This window comes from Protopterus annectens, chromosome 10.part0 (genome assembly GCF_019279795.1).
Source record: "Protopterus annectens isolate FY-2018-M chromosome 10.part0, PAN1.0, whole genome shotgun sequence".
In the NCBI taxonomy this organism is placed as follows: Eukaryota; Metazoa; Chordata; order Ceratodontiformes; family Protopteridae; genus Protopterus; species Protopterus annectens.
This window is the reverse complement of record NC_056744.1, coordinates 965,216,513-965,235,979: the sequence shown is the minus strand read 5'-3', so window position 1 is coordinate 965,235,979 and position 19,467 is coordinate 965,216,513. Positions and strand designations below refer to the sequence as shown.

The 19,467-nt window shown below is 38.9% G+C and overlaps 1 protein-coding gene across 1 annotated transcript in view; it reads right to left on the bottom strand.

The window, feature by feature from the left end:
* The window catches only part of AMT (aminomethyltransferase), a 525,939-nt gene that overhangs the window by 328,051 nt on the left and 178,421 nt on the right, over positions 1–19,467 (bottom strand). The window contains exon 5 of the mRNA XM_044085737.1: positions 16,959–17,037. Within this exon, the coding sequence (XP_043941672.1) occupies positions 16,959–17,037 (79 nt within the window). The remainder of the gene's footprint in view (positions 1–16,958; positions 17,038–19,467) is intronic.

The window sequence follows — 19,467 nt, the reverse complement described above, 5'->3', positions numbered from 1 at the left end:
ATTTTTTTGGATAAAGTATAAAACACACTTTAAATGAGACTGAGTTGCTAGACTAAAGCAGCAACCTTCAATTCTCACTGGTTTAAGCTATATGAGGTGACTGGAGCCTGAGGCAGACTGAAAAGCTAAAACCTAAAGAATACCTAGCTTTTTTTTTTTTAATTAAGCAACTCTCTCTATTTTAATTTCTCCAAATGCTCTTGATTACTAATGCTGTGATGGTAATGGACCTCATTCTTAAGTCAGGGCACAATTACGATTCACGTTAGCAAAGATTGCAATTCTCAGCACTAACAATGTACCCAGAATTGTTCCTCCTGCAGTTCATATGGGTTTATATATACTGGTGACATATGTCAGTATGATTTTACATTCTTTTTTTATTAGTCTCATTTCTTCTACTTCTACTGGAACTATCTATGTATCTTTCTTTTACATTGCTCTAGCTTCTGCTTGCAGATCCAGGTATTTTATGACTCTGTATGGTATTTTATGACTCTGTATGTCTCAATGCATAAGAAATTATAATTGTGGTGTGCAGCAGTTTCAATGATTAATGCTAGTTTGGTCTTTTTTATTACTCTACTACATCTGTCTTTCTTGCATCTCTTTTTGGGTGATCCTATGTGATCCAGACTTAATTGCTGATGATACTTTGTGGTTCATGTTTTCACTACTTCTCAACAACTTCTATATGTAGTGTTTGTGCAATCCCCAATGCAACAGTTTTGCCATATTAGTGGGCCCTTCAGTATAGGCTCTCAGCCATGAGTATATATCATATAGACAATAACAGCATAAACAAAGGCACACAACCAAAGGAGCCGTAACCCTGTTGTCAAAGTCTGTATAGATAAAAAATCCACGGAATACAGGGTTAGGTTGCGGAAACACTAAGAAACTCTAGTGTTGAAGAAATAAATAACAAAACAGTTCTTCCACATCCAATAATGTTCTCAATGATATAGCAAAAGAACAAGGCAAACGTAGATAAAACGGATGTTTTTAATACATGTACGTTAGCGCTTTCACCCAAAAGGCTTCTTCAGACGTTTTAATACAAATGAAAAAAAGGGTTGTATTTATATGAACACTCTATAATCCTATTGGATGTCACCACTACGTAGATTTAATTAAAACGACCATACAAGCTCAAATATAACGCATCAATAGATACAAAAATAATGAACTGCACAAAATACATTATATAGTCCTGTTCATTATGTGCAATCTAATTAAAAACATTATTATAACAACAAATACAAACATAAAGCAGCAACTACATTGCATAAAACAAACTAAAAAAGGAGACGCTGAACTAAACAACATATATATATGTATATGTAAGTATAATACTAAATGTGGTGATATATGAAAGGTACCTACAATATGAAATATTGAAATACCCAATACTGCAGTAATTGTATTACATATGAAAATAAATTATTTTCTCGGTCTAGGACATCTCCTATTCTTTAAAATGGGTTTTATATTAACCTTGTCATTAAGACCAGGGTAGCGATCTGCCTTACATCTAATTATCCACCGCAGTTCACATTCTAACGTGTGGTTAACTAGATCACCACCCCTAATACTCTCAGTTACTTTCTGTAACACTAGAAATAAAAAATTATGCTCATTTGTATTAAAACGTCTGAAGAAGCCATTTGGGTGAAAGCGCTAACGTACATGTATTAAAAATACTCGTTTTATCTACGTTTGCCTTGTTCTTTTGCTATATCATTGAGAACATTACTGGATGTGGAAGAACTGTTTTGTTATTTATTTCTTCAACACTAGAGTTTCATAGTGTTTCCGCAACCTAACCCTGTATTCCGTGGATTTTTATCTATACAGACTTTGACAACAGGGTTCTGGCTCCTTTGGTGTGCCTTTGTTTATGCTGTTATTGTCTATTTGAATTTTGCACGAACCCAGGAGGATGGCGGATACTGAGAATGGAAATATTGAGCTGCCTTATGTTCGGTAAATGCGACATCTTGGACCGGAAGGGTGAACGCTTCAGGAACTGTGTATCGGGTATGGAGAACCAGTTGATGGCATATGAACCACTTTTGGATCCGCATGGAGATATAAACAGCAATGCTAATTTAACTGAAGATTTGGGTCGTTTAGAGGCTGACTTCATGAAACTAAAGAAGCTACAATTGCAGCGCCAGCATTTTGAAGTTTGCTTGGCGAAGCAGATTGTGCCTCGTGGACTACGCGTACTTAAGATGCCTACCTCAGGTAATGCACACCCAGAATTACTCTTTAAATGGCAGAAACCCAACCTTGAGTTGAGTTTCAACTATATCGTTACTAAATGACTTCCATTCCTCTGAGGAGAACTTACTTCGAAAGTCTGTGAATGAGAAGTACGATAACATTAGATTGAGATACGCTAACTCCCAAACTGACATCAGACTTGATAGGTTGCTCGATAACGTTTCCTTGTTTGAGAAACGTATATTAGAGCAAAAGAAGACTAAAATAATGAGGGACGCAACTGACTTTAAAAACAACAATGTCTTCACCTGGCCGAGATTCCAGGACAACAGGGATAGAATGGAACATCACAGTTCCGTTACCGAAGCGATGATAGGACTCCTAATGTGACTGTTGACGAACTTGGACATGATAAAAGGGTTATTAACATTGTAGATGATATATCTGATGAAATATGTGTTTTGAACAATGATGTTTGTAATGAAGGGGAACGCTTTAATGTTGAGAATGGTTGTGATAATGGGGAATGTTCTACATCTAAGATTATACAAAAGCAAGCACCTATGCAAGGGGGTAGTAATATTAATGTGAGCAATAGAGCTCATAATAGTGACAATCCTGACATAAGAAGTGATTCTAGCGTAGAGATGGTGGTGAGGAGAAAGACACATATAGGTGAGACCCACCAGTTTAATCCCACCGGACAGAATACTTATACTCCTTTCCCCATAGCTCAACAACAACGGACAGGGAGGAACAGGTCCATGAGCAGGGGCCGCCAGAAGAGGAAGGGCTCTGGCAACGAAACTTATGGCCCAACGATCAAGAAAATGTGGGAAAGAACAATAACACGCTAGTTATTAATATATCTAATAGGTCCCTCACGATTCATGAGCTACAGGTTTTGAACAAAGGCCTTAGTTTTGTCCCCACTAGAAATGCAGATTTGGCTGATTCGATCATTGACATGAAGGCATACATTAGGAATATACAGTTGAAACTTGATTTTGGACAAATGAATGATGTACATGGTGCTATGAAGTTTCGTAGTAATAGCTTGTATATACCACAGATACACCCTTTATTGGATGTATTTTCTAGATTGGTTGAGAATGAGGTCTATGCATACTTTGAGAATGGTAACAAACCTAAGACACGGTTTAATCTGAGTTTTAGACAGAGACGAGCCCTAGATACTTTGGTAGCGGATACTAGCATAGCTATTAGACCAGCCGATAAGGGCGGGTCTATAGTAATTATGGACACCACTATGTACACAGGCACAATGATGGAGTTGCTAGGTGATGTGGCATTTTACCAAAGGATAGATATGATGAAGATAACTGATATGGTTTTGAAGTGTACTTTATGCTTGATGATTTGGTTGCATCTAATTTGATATCTAAGGACCTATTTGATTATTTAAAGGTTAATAACCCAAGGATACCTGTGATTCAAGGTCTCCCTAAGGTCCATAAATCACTCACTAAACCACCCATGAGACCAATAGTCGCTGGTCAAGGTTGGCTGATGGAACCAATGTCAGTGTATATAGAATACTTTACACGACCATTGATTAATGATGTCCCCCATATTCTGAGAGACAGCAAGCAATTCCTATTGGAATTATATACATACTTGAAAGAGATGACTGACTCCGGTGACTATTTATTAGTCACCCTTGATGTGGTGAGTCTTTTCACAGTGATCCCTAATGAGGTAGGGGTTAAATATATGAAGTACTTTTTGCAAGACCATTCCACCATGTCAGAGGAGAAGATAGACATGCTAGACCGAGAAAATAATTTATTTTCATATGTAATACAATTACTGCAGTATTGGGTATTTCAATATTTCATATTGTAGGTACCTTTCATATATCACCACATTTAGTATTATACTTACATATACATATATATATGTTGTTTAGTTCAGCGTCTCCTTTTTTAGTTTGTTTTACGCAATGTAGTTGCTGCTATATGTTTGTATTTGTTGTTATAATAATGTTTTTAATTAGATTGCACATAATGAACAGGACTATATAATGTATTTTGTGCAGTTCATTATTTTTGTATCTATTGATGCGTTATATTTGAGCTTGTATGGTCGTTTTAATTAAATCTACGTAGTGGTGACATCCAATAGGATTATAGAGTGTTCATATAAATACAACCCTTTTTTTCATTTGTATTAAAACGTCTGAAGAAGCCTTTTGGGTGAAAGCGCTAACGTACATGTATTAAAAACATCCGTTTTATCTACGTTTGCCTTGTTCTTTTGCTATATCATTGAGAACATTATTGGATGTGGAAGAACTGTTTTGTTATTTATTTCTTCAACACTAGAGTTTCATAGTGTTTCCGCAACCTAACCCTGTATTCCGTGGATTTTTTATCTATACAGACTTTGACAACAGGGTTACGGCTCCTTTGGTTGTGTGCCTTTGTTTATGCTGTTATTGTCTATTTGAATTTTGCGCACGAACCCAGGAGGATGGCGGATACTGAGAATGGAAATATTGAGCTGCCTTATGTTCCGGTAAATGCCGACATCTTGGACCGGAAGGGTGAACGCTTCAGGAACTGTGTATCGGGTATGGAGAACCAGTTGATGGCATATGAACCACTTTTGGATCCGCATGGAGATATAAACAGCAATGCTAATTTAACTGAAGATTTGGGTCGTTTAGAGGCTGACTTCATGAAACTAAAGAAGCTACAATTGCAGCGCCAGCATTTTGAAGTTTGCTTGGCGAAGCAGATTGTGCCTCGTGGACTACGCGTACTTAAGATGCCTACCTCAGGTAATGCACACCCAGAATTACTCTTTAAATGGCAGAAACTCAACCTTGAGTTGAGTTTCAACTATATCGTTTACTAAATGACTTCCATTCCTCTGAGGAGAACTTACTTCGAAAGTCTGTGAATGAGAAGTACGATAACATTAGATTGAGATACGCTAACTCCCAAACTGACATCAGACTTGATAGGTTGCTCGATAACGTTTCCTTGTTTGAGAAACGTATATTAGAGCAAAAGAAGACTAAAATAATGAGGGACGCAACTGACTTTAAAAACAACAATGTCTTCACCTGGCCGAGATTCCAGGACAACAGGGATAGAATGGAACATCACAGTTCCGTTACCAGGCGTGATAGGACTCCTAATGTGACTGTTGACGAACTTGGACATGATAAAAGGGTTATTAACATTGTAGATGATATATCTGATGAAATATGTGTTTTGAACAATGATGTTTGTAATGAAGGGGAACGCTTTAATGTTGAGAATGGTTGTGATAATGGGGAATGTTCTACATCTAAGATTATACAAAAGCAAGCACCTATGCAAGGGGGTAGTAATATTAATGTGAGCAATAGAGCTCATAATAGTGACAATCCTGACATAAGAAGTGATTCTAGCGTAGAGATGGTGGTGAGGAGAAAGACACATATAGGTGAGACCCACCAGTTTAATCCCACCGGACAGAATACTTATACTCCTTTCCCCATAGCTCAACAACAACGGACAGGGAGGAACAGGTCCATGAGCAGGGGCCGCCAGAAGAGGAAGGGCTCTGGCAACGAAACTTATGGCCCAACGATCAAGAAAATGTGGGAAAGAACAATAACACGCTAGTTATTAATATATCTAATAGGTCCCTCACGATTCATGAGCTACAGGTTTTGAACAAAGGCCTTAGTTTTGTCCCCACTAGAAATGCAGATTTGGCTGATTCGATCATTGACATGAAGGCATACATTAGGAATATACAGTTGAAACTTGATTTTGGACAAATGAATGATGTACATGGTGCTATGAAGTTTCGTAGTAATAGCTTGTATATACCACAGATACACCCTTTATTGGATGTATTTTCTAGATTGGTTGAGAATGAGGTCTATGCATACTTTGAGAATGGTAACAAACCTAAGACACGGTTTAATCTAAGTTTTAGACAGAGACGAGCCCTAGATATTTTGGTAGCGGATACTAGCATAGCTATTAGACCAGCCGATAAGGGCGGGTCTATAGTAATTATGGACACCACTATGTACACAGGCACAATGATGGAGTTGCTAGGTGATGTGGCATTTTACCAAAGGATAGATATGATGAAGATAACTGATATGGTTTTTGAAGTGTACTTTATGCTTGATGATTTGGTTGCATCTAATTTGATATCTAAGGACCTATTTGATTATTTAAAGGTTAATAACCCAAGGATACCTGTGATTCAAGGTCTCCCTAAGGTCCATAAATCACTCACTAAACCACCCATGAGACCAATAGTCGCTGGTCAAGGTTGGCTGACGGAACCAATGTCAGTGTATATAGAATACTTTACACGACCATTGATTAATGATGTCCCCCATATTCTGAGAGACAGCAAGCAATTCCTATTGGAATTATATACATACTTGAAAGAGATGACTGACTCCGGTGACTATTTATTAGTCACCCTTGATGTGGTGAGTCTTTTCACAGTGATCCCTAATGAGGTAGGGGTTAAATATATGAAGTACTTTTTGCAAGACCATTCCACCATGTCAGAGGAGAAGATAGACATGCTAGACCGAGAAAATAATTTATTTTCATATGTAATACAATTACTGCAGTATTGGGTATTTCAATATTTCATATAGTAGGTACCTTTCATATATCACCACATTTAGTATTATACTTACATATACATATATATATGTTGTTTAGTTCAGCGTCTCCTTTTTTAGTTTGTTTTACGCAATGTAGTTGCTGCTATATGTTTGTATTTGTTGTTATAATAATGTTTTTAATTAGATTGCACATAATGAACAGGACTATATAATGTATTTTGTGCAGTTCATTATTTTTGTATCTATTGATGCGTTATATTTGAGCTTGTATGGTCGTTTTAATTAAATCTACGTAGTGGTGACATCCAATAGGATTATAGAGTGTTCATATAAATACAACCCTTTTTTTCATTTGTATTAAAACGTCTGAAGAAGCCATTTGGGTGAAAGCGCTAACGTACATGTATTAAAAACATCCGTTTATCTACGTTTGCCTTGTTCTTTTGCTATATCATTGAGAACATTACTGGATGTGGAAGAACTGTTTTGTTATTTATTTCTTCAACACTAGAGTTTCATAGTGTTTCCGCAACCTAACCCTGTATTCCGTGGATTTTTTATCTATACAGACTTTGACAACAGGGTTACGGCTCCTTTGGTTGTGTGCCTTTGTTTATGCTGTTATTGTCTATTTGAATTTTGCGCACGAACCCAGGAGGATGGCGGATACTGAGAATGGAAATATTGAGCTGCCTTATGTTCCGGTAAATGCCGACATCTTGGACCGGAAGGGTGAACGCTTCAGGAACTGTGTATCGGGTATGGAGAACCAGTTGATGGCATATGAACCACTTTTGGATCCGCATGGAGATATAAACAGCAATGCTAATTTAACTGAAGATTTGGGTCGTTTAGAGGCTGACTTCATGAAACTAAAGAAGCTACAATTGCAGCGCCAGCATTTTGAAGTTTGCTTGGCGAAGCAGATTGTGCCTCGTGGACTACGCGTACTTAAGATGCCTACCTCAGGTAATGCACACCCAGAATTACTCTTTAAATGGCAGAAACTCAACCTTGAGTTGAGTTTCAACTATATGCGTTTACTAAATGACTTCCATTCCTCTGAGGAGAACTTACTTCGAAAGTCTGTGAATGAGAAGTACGATAACATTAGATTGAGATACGCTAACTCCCAAACTGACATCAGACTTGATAGGTTGCTCGATAACGTTTCCTTGTTTGAGAAACGTATATTAGAGCAAAAGAAGACTAAAATAATGAGGGACGCAACTGACTTTAAAAACAACAATGTCTTCACCTGGCCGAGATTCCAGGACAACAGGGATAGAATGGAACATCACAGTTCCGTTACCAGGCGTGATAGGACTCCTAATGTGACTGTTGACGAACTTGGACATGATAAAAGGGTTATTAACATTGTAGATGATATATCTGATGAAATATGTGTTTTGAACAATGATGTTTGTAATGAAGGGGAACGCTTTAATGTTGAGAATGGTTGTGATAATGGGGAATGTTCTACATCTAAGATTATACAAAAGCAAGCACCTATGCAAGGGGGTAGTAATATTAATGTGAGCAATAGAGCTCATAATAGTGACAATCCTGACATAAGAAGTGATTCTAGCGTAGAGATGGTGGTGAGGAGAAAGACACATATAGGTGAGACCCACCAGTTTAATCCCACCGGACAGAATACTTATACTCCTTTCCCCATAGCTCAACAACAACGGACAGGGAGGAACAGGTCCATGAGCAGGGGCCGCCAGAAGAGGAAGGGCTCTGGCAACGAAACTTATGGCCCAACGATCAAGAAAATGTGGGAAAGAACAATAACACGCTAGTTATTAATATATCTAATAGGTCCCTCACGATTCATGAGCTACAGGTTTTGAACAAAGGCCTTAGTTTTGTCCCCACTAGAAATGCAGATTTGGCTGATTCGATCATTGACATGAAGGCATACATTAGGAATATACAGTTGAAACTTGATTTTGGACAAATGAATGATGTACATGGTGCTATGAAGTTTCGTAGTAATAGCTTGTATATACCACAGATACACCCTTTATTGGATGTATTTTCTAGATTGGTTGAGAATGAGGTCTATGCATACTTTGAGAATGGTAACAAACCTAAGACACGGTTTAATCTGAGTTTTAGACAGAGACGAGCCCTAGATACTTTGGTAGCGGATACTAGCATAGCTATTAGACCAGCCGATAAGGGCGGGTCTATAGTAATTATGGACACCACTATGTACACAGGCACAATGATGGAGTTGCTAGGTGATGTGGCATTTTACCAAAGGATAGATATGATGAAGATAACTGATATGGTTTTTGAAGTGTACTTTATGCTTGATGATTTGGTTGCATCTAATTTGATATCTAAGGACCTATTTGATTATTTAAAGGTTAATAACCCAAGGATACCTGTGATTCAAGGTCTCCCTAAGGTCCATAAATCACTCACTAAACCACCCATGAGACCAATAGTCGCTGGTCAAGGTTGGCTGACGGAACCAATGTCAGTGTATATAGAATACTTTACACGACCATTGATTAATGATGTCCCCCATATTCTGAGAGACAGCAAGCAATTCCTATTGGAATTATATACATACTTGAAAGAGATGACTGACTCCGGTGACTATTTATTAGTCACCCTTGATGTGGTGAGTCTTTTCACAGTGATCCCTAATGAGGTAGGGGTTAAATATATGAAGTACTTTTTGCAAGACCATTCCACCATGTCAGAGGAGAAGATAGACATGCTCTGTCTCTTTATGGAGACCATTTTACAGAAGAATGTTTTTGTGTTTGGTGATGCCTTTTACATACAGAATGATGGCGTAGCTATGGGCACCCCGTGTGCCAATAGCTACGCCAACATAGTGATGGCTCATTGGGAGAAGGAATTTTTATTCCGCACTAGTGAATTTAATGATCATGTGGGTTGTTATAAGAGATTTGTGGACGACCTCTTTTTCATTTGGCATGGTACTATACAAGACCTTGTAACTTTTGTTGGAAAGATCAATAGTTCCACCACCTTTTTGAAGTTTACGTTATGCTATTCACCTGACTCAATCAATTTCTTGGATGTTTGTGTATATAGGCTTGAAAATGGCTTATTGAACACTTGTGTACATAGGAAATCTTGTTATAGGAACACCTTCCTTCACCGTCAGAGCATGCACCCTAGATACGTCTTTGACAATGTACTGAAAGGTCAGTTGATGAGGGCCTCAAGGTTGAACCCCAGTGATATAGGTTACCGAGAAGAGTTGAACAATCTGAGGGACATGTTTTTGGGGAGGGGCTATTCTATCGAAGCATTAGACACAAAAATCAGTGAAGTTGATGGACTCAGAACCTCTTCTGCTAAACCTTATTTTTCTGAAGCCACTGTGGGGAATAATGTTATAGTGAAGGACACGTTTCAAACACTGAGAGCCCCCATGTTTTATACTAGAGATGCTGCTCATTTTAGAAGATTTTTTGATAAACATTGGCACATATTGAAGCTAGATCCTGAGTTGAGTACAGTGGTAGGTGATGGACCGAGGGTTGTTTATAAGAATAAACCAAACCTTAGGAACATGTTGTGTTACAGGAACATCTTTGTTACACAGGCTGAACCTAGGAATGTAGAATGTAATACAAAACCTTGTGGTAGATGTAAGCAATGTGATGCGATTGACCCTTCTATGACTTTTGTTAATCCACATAATAATTTTGTATACAACTTTAACACAGGAACCAGTTGTCTGACTAAGAATGTTATATATTTGGCTAGGTGCCAAGCCTGTACCGCATATTACATAGGCAAAACTAATAGAATGCTCAGGGAAAGGATCAGAGAGCATTTGTATCATATCAGAATTGGTTCTGATATTAATGCCTTGGCCAGACATGTTAAACAATCTGGTCCTGAGCATAATTTTTTATTTCTAGTGCTACAGAAAGTAACTGAGAGTATTAGGGGTGGTGATCTAGTTAACCACACGTTAGAATGTGAACTGCGGTGGATAATTAGATGTAAGGCAGATCGCTACCCTGGTCTTAATGACAAGGTTAATATAAAACCCGTTTTAAAGAATAGGAGATGTCCTAGACCGAGAAAATAATTTATTTTCATATTTAATACAATTACTGCAGTATTGGGTATTTCAATATTTCATATTGTAGGTACCTTTTATATATCACCACACTTAGTATTATACTTACATATACACATATATATGTTGTTTAGTTCAGCGTCTCCTTTTTCATTTTGTTTTATGCAATGTAGTTGCTGCTATATGTTTGTATTTGTTGTTATAATAATGCTTTTAATTAGATTGCACATAATGAACAGGATTTTATAATGTATTTCGTGCAGTTCATTATTTTTATATCTATTGATGTGTTATATTTGAGCTTGTATGGTCGTTTTAATTAAATCTACGTAGTGGTGACATCCAATAGGATTATAGAGTGTTCATATAAATACAACCCTTTTTTTCATTTGTATTAAAACGTCTGAAGAAGCCATTTGGGTGAAAGCGCTAACGTACATGTATTAAAAACATCCGTTTATCTACGTTTGCCTTGTTCTTTTGCTATATCATTGAGAACATTACTGGATGTGGAAGAACTGTTTTGTTATTTATTTCTTCAACACTAGAGTTTCATAGTGTTTCCGCAACCTAACCCTGTATTCCGTGGATTTTTTATGAGTATATATCATACCCAGCAACGAGATGCACCACTGTTTCTGGTTATGTTTTGCAGAGCTTACATTTGTCCATTTCTCCCACTTTTTCAACAGACTTTGCAAACCAATGTGTATATAAATCCACTGTTTTTGCTGCCATTATTAGTCTTTCATATTTTGTTTTAAATTCACTCCTCTTTAACAAATCCTGCATCAAATGTTGGTCAATATGTGGTTGCTCTGAGTTTTCTGCGCTTGTCACTATATTTGTGATCTTTCTGATTTCTTTTGGTCTTCTTCTTTATATTCTTTCTTTTGTTTTTGGCACTTTCAATTGGTGTCTGATTTTTGTCTACTTCTGGTTTGATTTTCGTTCCCACTCTGTTCTGAAATGCTTTTGCTAAAGTAAACAGATGTCTACTTCTCTTCATGCTTAATTTTCACTGTGTTTAGATCCAAAGAGGTCAGCAAATACATTTATTCAGTTTCAAGAAGGCCCATACCTCCTTCTGAAAAAGGGATATACTTTTTTTTAATATATCATTTGATAGGCATTAAGCATTTTTCTTAATTTCTTGTAAAAATGACTCGATGTTTGGGGCCAGGCAATCACACGAAAGCTGTAAGTTAGAACAGGAAGAGCAATTTTTATTTAAAGCTTTTGTTTTACTCATCAATGTCAAGGCTGTTTTCAATATTAGTTTTAGTCTTTTGAAATACTCCTTACTAAGCTTTGTTCATGTTTTATTGCCGACCCTTCATCTATTCCCAAATATTTATGTACTGCCTTTTAAACCAAAAATGCACCACCAGGGTTTCTGGACTCCACACAGCTTTATTAATAAGGTTAAGCACTTTCATCAATCAAGGTTGACTTCATCAGAACAAAGTTGATCAGTTATTTCTGTTTGCAGCATTACACCACTTTTTGGTTCAATTCATGTACTCCCTTTTACTCAAGTTCCTTTATATCACATTTCTGCACCCAGTTAATATTTTCCTTGGTGATGCAGTTTTTATATATATATATATATATATATATATATATATATATATATATATATATATATATATATATATGTATATATATATATATATATGTATATATATATATATATATATATATAAAAACATTGCTTTTGCAAATTTATCAATACCAAATGCCACTCGTATGAGAAAGTTTTAACCATTTGTAGTTGTGCTTTCAAATCCCCATCTGTTGAACTATACAATTTCAAATCATCCACAAAAACTAGATGAGATGTCTATGAACAAGGTTGGTTTCTGGCCATTAATCTATAACCACAACCTAGTCTATTAAGTAAACAATATAATACGGTAAGGATATGTACCCAAAGAGTGGCGTACAGCAACAGTGTGTCCCTCTCCACAAAGGTGGTGCCTCAACGGATCCTGGAAACTATCGCCCCATAAGCCTGACTAGCTTGGTCTGCAAAGCTATGGAAAGGATCATCATGGACCTCATAAATAAAGATACTGGGGACCTACAGACACTGGATCCTACCCAGTTCGGCTTTGTTAAGGGCAGATCCTGCCTCTTAAACCTGGTTGATTTCTTTGAAACAGTCACCAAGGCCATTGACGAGGGGAAGGTGGTCCACACAGCCTACCTGGACCTTGCAAAAGCCTTCGATACAATACCCCACTCGGGCATTATAGATAAGCTCACCAGCTTAAATATAAACCCCTATGTCACTAGATGGGTTGCAAACTGGCTCAAGGACAGAACCCACATGGTTAGAATTGCTGGAGCCATGTCAGACTCCAAACCAATTACAAGTGGCATCCCCCAAGGCTCAGTCCTGAGACCTCTCTTGTTCGGTATATATGTCTCAGAGGTAACGGCCAACACGGAAGGACTGTGACTGACTAAGTTCGCAGATGACTGCAAACTGGGCACCATAATCGACTCTCCAGCTGACACAAGCATCCTACAAAAGGGCCTCATAGAAACAGACAACTGGTACCAGAGCCATGGCCTCAAGCTAAACGCCAAAAAGTGTATAGTCATCCCCTTTGGCAAAAACAAAGTGCCCACAAATTACTGCATAGGTGGTAATCCATTAAGTACAGAAGAAGTAATTAGGGACCTGGGGACCCAAGTTGATAGCAATCTCTCATTTGACAACCACGTGGCCAAAGTGGTTAGAAAAACATTTTATATAGCCCACCTAATCATGAAGGGATTCACATCTAGATCAGGGAGGACATCGTGCCTCTTTACTCATCCCTCATCAGGCCCATAATTGAGTACAATGCCCCTTTTGGGATGTACCTTACCAGACACCTGCAGCAACTGGAAAGACCCCAAAAGTACCTCACCAAGAGGATCATAGGGCTCAAACAGATGCCATATGCTGCCCGGTTAAAGAAACTCCAGCTCTACTCAGTGGCATACCGCCTGCTCAGAGGCGATCTGTGCCTGACGTATAAAGCCATGTCCAACCCGGAATTAATGGACATGCTGCACCTCAGAAAATCCAAATCTCATCGAGCTACGCGCTCAAGAGACTTGAACCTCAGCACTGAAATAAATAGGACATGCTGGAGGGACAGATTCATAACCCAGAGGCTCCCTTCACTCTGGAATAAAATCCCAGTCCAGGTTAGGCAGAGTCCCCCATTGACTCTCTTCAAGAGGAATCTTGAGTGGATGGGAGATCGTAGGTTTTCCCCGGGTATCACTTCTGTGTCACTGTTAGACAGAGGCACAGTATACTAACCTCGAAAAAGGGCATAGCAAAATTAATTTCAAATGGGTGGCGAAAGCCAAACACACTCTGGCGAGGCTTACAAATGCCCTAGGGCAGATAGCCTAGTATGAACCTATGAAATAATAATCACCTTGGAATATCTTCCCTTTGAATTTTTATCCCTGGGATAGTGATTTTCCTTTGATCTTCCATTAGCTATAAAGTAAAGTAGTTTGCTACTGTTTCATAGAGACTGCAATGTCATCATCATCATCATCTTCTTTCAGCTGTTCCCGTTAGGGGTCACCACAGCGGATCATCTGTTTCCATTTCTTCCTGTCCTCTGCATCTTGCTCTGTCACACCAACCACCTGCATGTCCTCTCTCACCACATCCATAAACCTCATCTTAGGCCTTCCTCTTTTCCTGTTACCTGGTAGCTTCATCCTTAGCATCTTTTTCCCAATATACTCAGCATCCCTCCTCAGCACATGTCCAAACCACGATAATCTTGCCTCTCTGGCTTTGTCTCCAAACCTTCCAACCTGGGCTGACCCTTTAATATACTTATTCCTAATCATGTCCACCCTCATCACACCCAGTGCAAATCTTAACATCTTTAACTCTGCCACATCCAGCTCTAACTCCTTCCTTTTTGTCAGTGCCACTGTCTCCAACCCATATAACATAGCTGGTCTCACTACCCTCATGTAGACCCTTCCCTTTCAGTCTTACTGGTACTAGTCACTAATCACTCCTGACACTCTTCTCCACCCAATCCAACCTACCTGTAACTCTCTTCTTTCACCTCTCTTCCACACTCACCATTACTCTGAACTATTGATCCCAAGTATTTAAATTCATCCACCTTTGCCACCGCTACTCCTTGCATCCTCACCATTCCTCTATCCTCCCTCTCATTCACACACATATAATTCTGTCATAGTCCTGCTGACCTTCATTCCTCTTCTCTCTAGAGCATATCTCCATCTCTCCATGGTCTTCTCCACCTGTACCCTACTCTCACTGCAGATCACAATGTCATCTGCAAACATCATTGTCCACGGAGACTCCTGTCTGATCTAGTCTGTCAACCTGTCTATCACCATTGCAAATAAGAAAGGGCTCAGAGCTGATCGTTGATGTAATCCCACCTCTACCTTAAACGCATCCGTCACTCCCACTGCAGACCACACCACTGTCACACTACCCTCGTACATATCCTGTACCACTCTTACATACTTCTCTGACACTCCCGACTTCCTCATATAATACCACAACTCCTCTCTAGGCACCCTGTCATATACTTTCTCTAAGTCTACAAAAACACAATGCAACTCCTTCTGACCTTCTCTGTACTTCTCCATCAACACTCTAAGAGCAAACATTGCATCTGTAGTGCTCTTTCCCGGCATGAAACCATACTGCTGATCACTAATCATCACATCCATTCTTAACATAGCTTCCACTACTCTTTCCCATAGAGACTGCAATATAATTAATCAATATAGTTATCAAGAGAGTTAAGGCCATGAACTACAGCTCCTGTAGTGCAGGCTTTGATTCCATGTTAGCAAGGAAAGTATGTGTTTGAGTAAAACACACAACATTACTGTGACAATTATTATTTTTAGCACATTTGACTGGTACTAGTGTAGTCGGTGGATAAAACTGACTAATTCCAATTGTTGTCTGATCACAGTTAAAACAGTCACTAAACAGTAATAATACAGCCCTGTTCCAGTTAACCCTACCCACTCAGTTGCTTCCTGCAGCTCCCCTTTGCTTTGACGTCACCAGCTACCACTGCCTCCATCTTAATGTTAAATTACTTTATGTCCATTATGCATAAGCTTTCACTCTCCTTCACATGCATTTTATGGAAAAATATTCAAATGGCAACATTTCAAAACTCGCTGAAAGTCACACCCTACCACAGATGCAATGCTTAAAATTACTAGTACAGCATGTTATACAAAGCATCAACTGATTTAAACTACGTGCATCTAACAGTAACATTTATCATCATTCTGTTGTAGCAGCACTCTAATCTCAGTATACCCACTTAAATAATGCACGTAACTTTAATCGTGTACATGTAAGAATTTTAGCATCTGAACCCTGGTATGGAATAATACCACATTTAATCAAAACATCAAGTATTGCACAAGCAAGTGCTCAATACTCTCAACATTTCTAATGGTTGTAATATTCTATATGCAGCACTTAAACAGTACAAATCACACTCCTGAATAAAAGGGTGCTAATTATTGTTGTATGGTTTGCTGTAGCTACTGCAGTGAACTTCAGGCTCCTACCTGCCTTTACAGTGCCAAACTCCACAAGTAGCACCTGAACAGCCTCCTGGTGTGGTTTGTGCCAAGAAGGCCACCTTACTGAGACAGCACTAAAATACACTGTCCTACTTCTACATATCAGGATAACCAAGTCACATGCTTACCAGAGAAATGGAGCAAGCTGAAGTAGAAAGGAACTGTCATATTGCAACTTCCAGTGTTTTTGGTATTCTGACAAGTCCCCCTCCTCATGCAGAAGCATCACCATACAAGGCAAGGTGGGCAATGGAAAGCAACTCTGAGTACCATCACAAAAAGGACCCACACACATATAAACCATCTGGCTGCCAACACTTATTTTCTTGTGGACTGAAACATCTGAAAAACTGAGGTCTCTTGTCCCTACACTCAGACAGACTGCTGGGCAGCCAACAATATTACCTTGCAGAGCGATCAGGGCATTGTCAACAGGCTCCAAATCTACATCATGTCCAGCTGTTTTGAACTCCTTCAGCTTGCTCTGAAACAAAACACAAACAACATATCAAACAACAGTAAAGGCACATCATACCATCATCAGTCTAAACCCATATTTCACAAGGATCAGATTCTTATTTAAACAGAAACAGAAAAGCCAATGATCATTACTATTCTAGACGAATAAGTCTAACTAGTTTGCTGATTCATCCCATTTACAAGGGAAAAATACAGGCAGGACTAATCAGGTGGCATCATAAAACACTGGAATATAATATAACTTCTACGCAGTCTGAAGTATTACTGCAATAAGAAATGCACTTTAACTGAAATGATGTGTAGTATTTAGGGTGTGTTTGAATGAAAACATACGACTCTGATGATGCCTTTTGAGGTGAAAGCGCTTAGTCATAGTGTTTTGCCGTGTTTTGTGCTTTAATAATTAATAAATCAGCATTTTTAGCACGGAGCTCGTGTATGCCAGTGGAATTCTTTTTGTTTGCTTTAAGTTTCATTTTTTTTTTTTTTAAAGTATTTTTATTTGGTTCCTGGTTTGAATTTCCCGGGCATGGCAGGGGCTAGAGCTGAATGTACCATCGAAATGTTGTTGGGGGAACTTACCAAAGTTGTAAAAGAGTTGTCAGTTAATTTAAAAGCCAGTATTAATGGTGGAAGTGGAACTCGTAATATTTCGTATTCACAGGTCGAGTTATTAACATTACACACCACAGTAAACATGGAAGACCCTGGTAGTTTGAGAAATTTGGCTGGGGATCTTCCTGAAATAATGGTGCTGAATGACGTGTTCCAGATGCCTAATATGAATTTTATGCATACTGAAGTGTTGGAGAGAAATGAAAGGGGAACTGTTAAACAACAGCTTTTTCAACTGGAGAAGTTATGCAAACCTTTCAAGTCACTACAGTTGGATAACATGTCTTTAAATTCCTCTGCAAGTCGCAAGCAAGTTCCTAAGGGCCTGCGCATCTGGAAATACCCAGGAGGGACACAGACAGACTCTGTTATGCACAAAGAGTTTGTTGAGCTCTTTGACAGGATGGGACTTGAGCTGATGGCGATTGCAGTAAGGGATAACAAACATAAGTTGAGTTGATGGCGATTGTAGTAAGGGATAACAAACGTAAGTTGAAAGCATTACAAAGAGAAATTAATGACATTAACACTAGTATAACTCATGACTTGTTCTATCCAACTATGTTAAGGAATTAAAAAAATATTTTTGTTGATTTAAATATGTTTGTTAGTGACAATTATTCCAAGAAACAGAAGAAACTTGACAGAGACTTGAACGACTATAAAAATAAGATAGTTTACCCCCCGCCCCCTACCCACAACCGAAATAATGCTCCAGAGTTGTCTGATGGAAGTATGGGGGATCTGGGAGATCCAGAAACCCGGAATGATGATTCTGAATGTGAATACGAAACGAACCAGGAATATTTTTTGGAGCATTCTCCCCAATTAAGGGGTTCAGAATGCCTAATGAATCAGGGCGACCAGGCCCAGAATGCCAGAGGAACTGGCAGGAACACTAACAGAGGGGAATGAACAACAGGAGGGGGAGAGGGAGGTGGAAAGTACAGTTTTGTACCTACCATAAATGTAGATGTTAGAGTGCTAATACAGCTGCAGTCATAACAGATGGGTTCTCCTGCCGTCAGGCGGGTCCTCGGTCGGCCGAATTCCAAAGTCTAGGTCCGGCGTCGGTTGTCGTCGCTTCTTCCCTGACGTCAGTGTGACAGGGGTATAAAAGAACCAGCCAACGCCATTTTCTTCAGTTTTTCTTGCCCCAGATGTCAGGTGCCCCCAGTAGGAAGGCAATACATAAATTTGTGTAATAAAGCAATACCATATAATTAAAATACAGTAGTTGCAAGCAAATACACTATAAAAGAATACCCCAATCAGGTTGTATGAGGAGGTGTTAGCCAATAGGCCTGTCCCAAGAGGGGAAGGAGGGAGGGAAACGTGAACTGCAGCTGTATTAGCACTCGAACATCTACATTTATGGTAGGTACAAAACTGTACTATGTTCATCGTGCATACAGCTGCAGTCATAGCAGATGGGTAGAATCCCAAAGCTAAGAAAGGGGTGGTAGGCACTAGGTGGAACTAGGAGGAGCCAGGATGCCCTGCAAGACTGCAGTGGCAAAGCCTGCTCTAGTTTTGGAGTATAATGGTAGGTGGTAGTGCTTGAAGAAGGTATGCACAGAACTCCAAGTGGCTGCTTCCAAAATATCTTTGGTAGGAACTCCTCTGAGGAAAGCTGCAGAGGTAGATGTGGCCCTTGTGGAGTGAGATCTGATGCCTGCAGGTACAGTTTTGCCATGAAAAGAGTAACAAAAGCGTATGCAGTGGGCTATCCATTTTGAGATTGTCTGTTTGGAAATTGGCTTCCCTTGAGCTCCTATAGCATAGGACACAAAGAGCTGTTCTGATTTTCTGAAAGGCT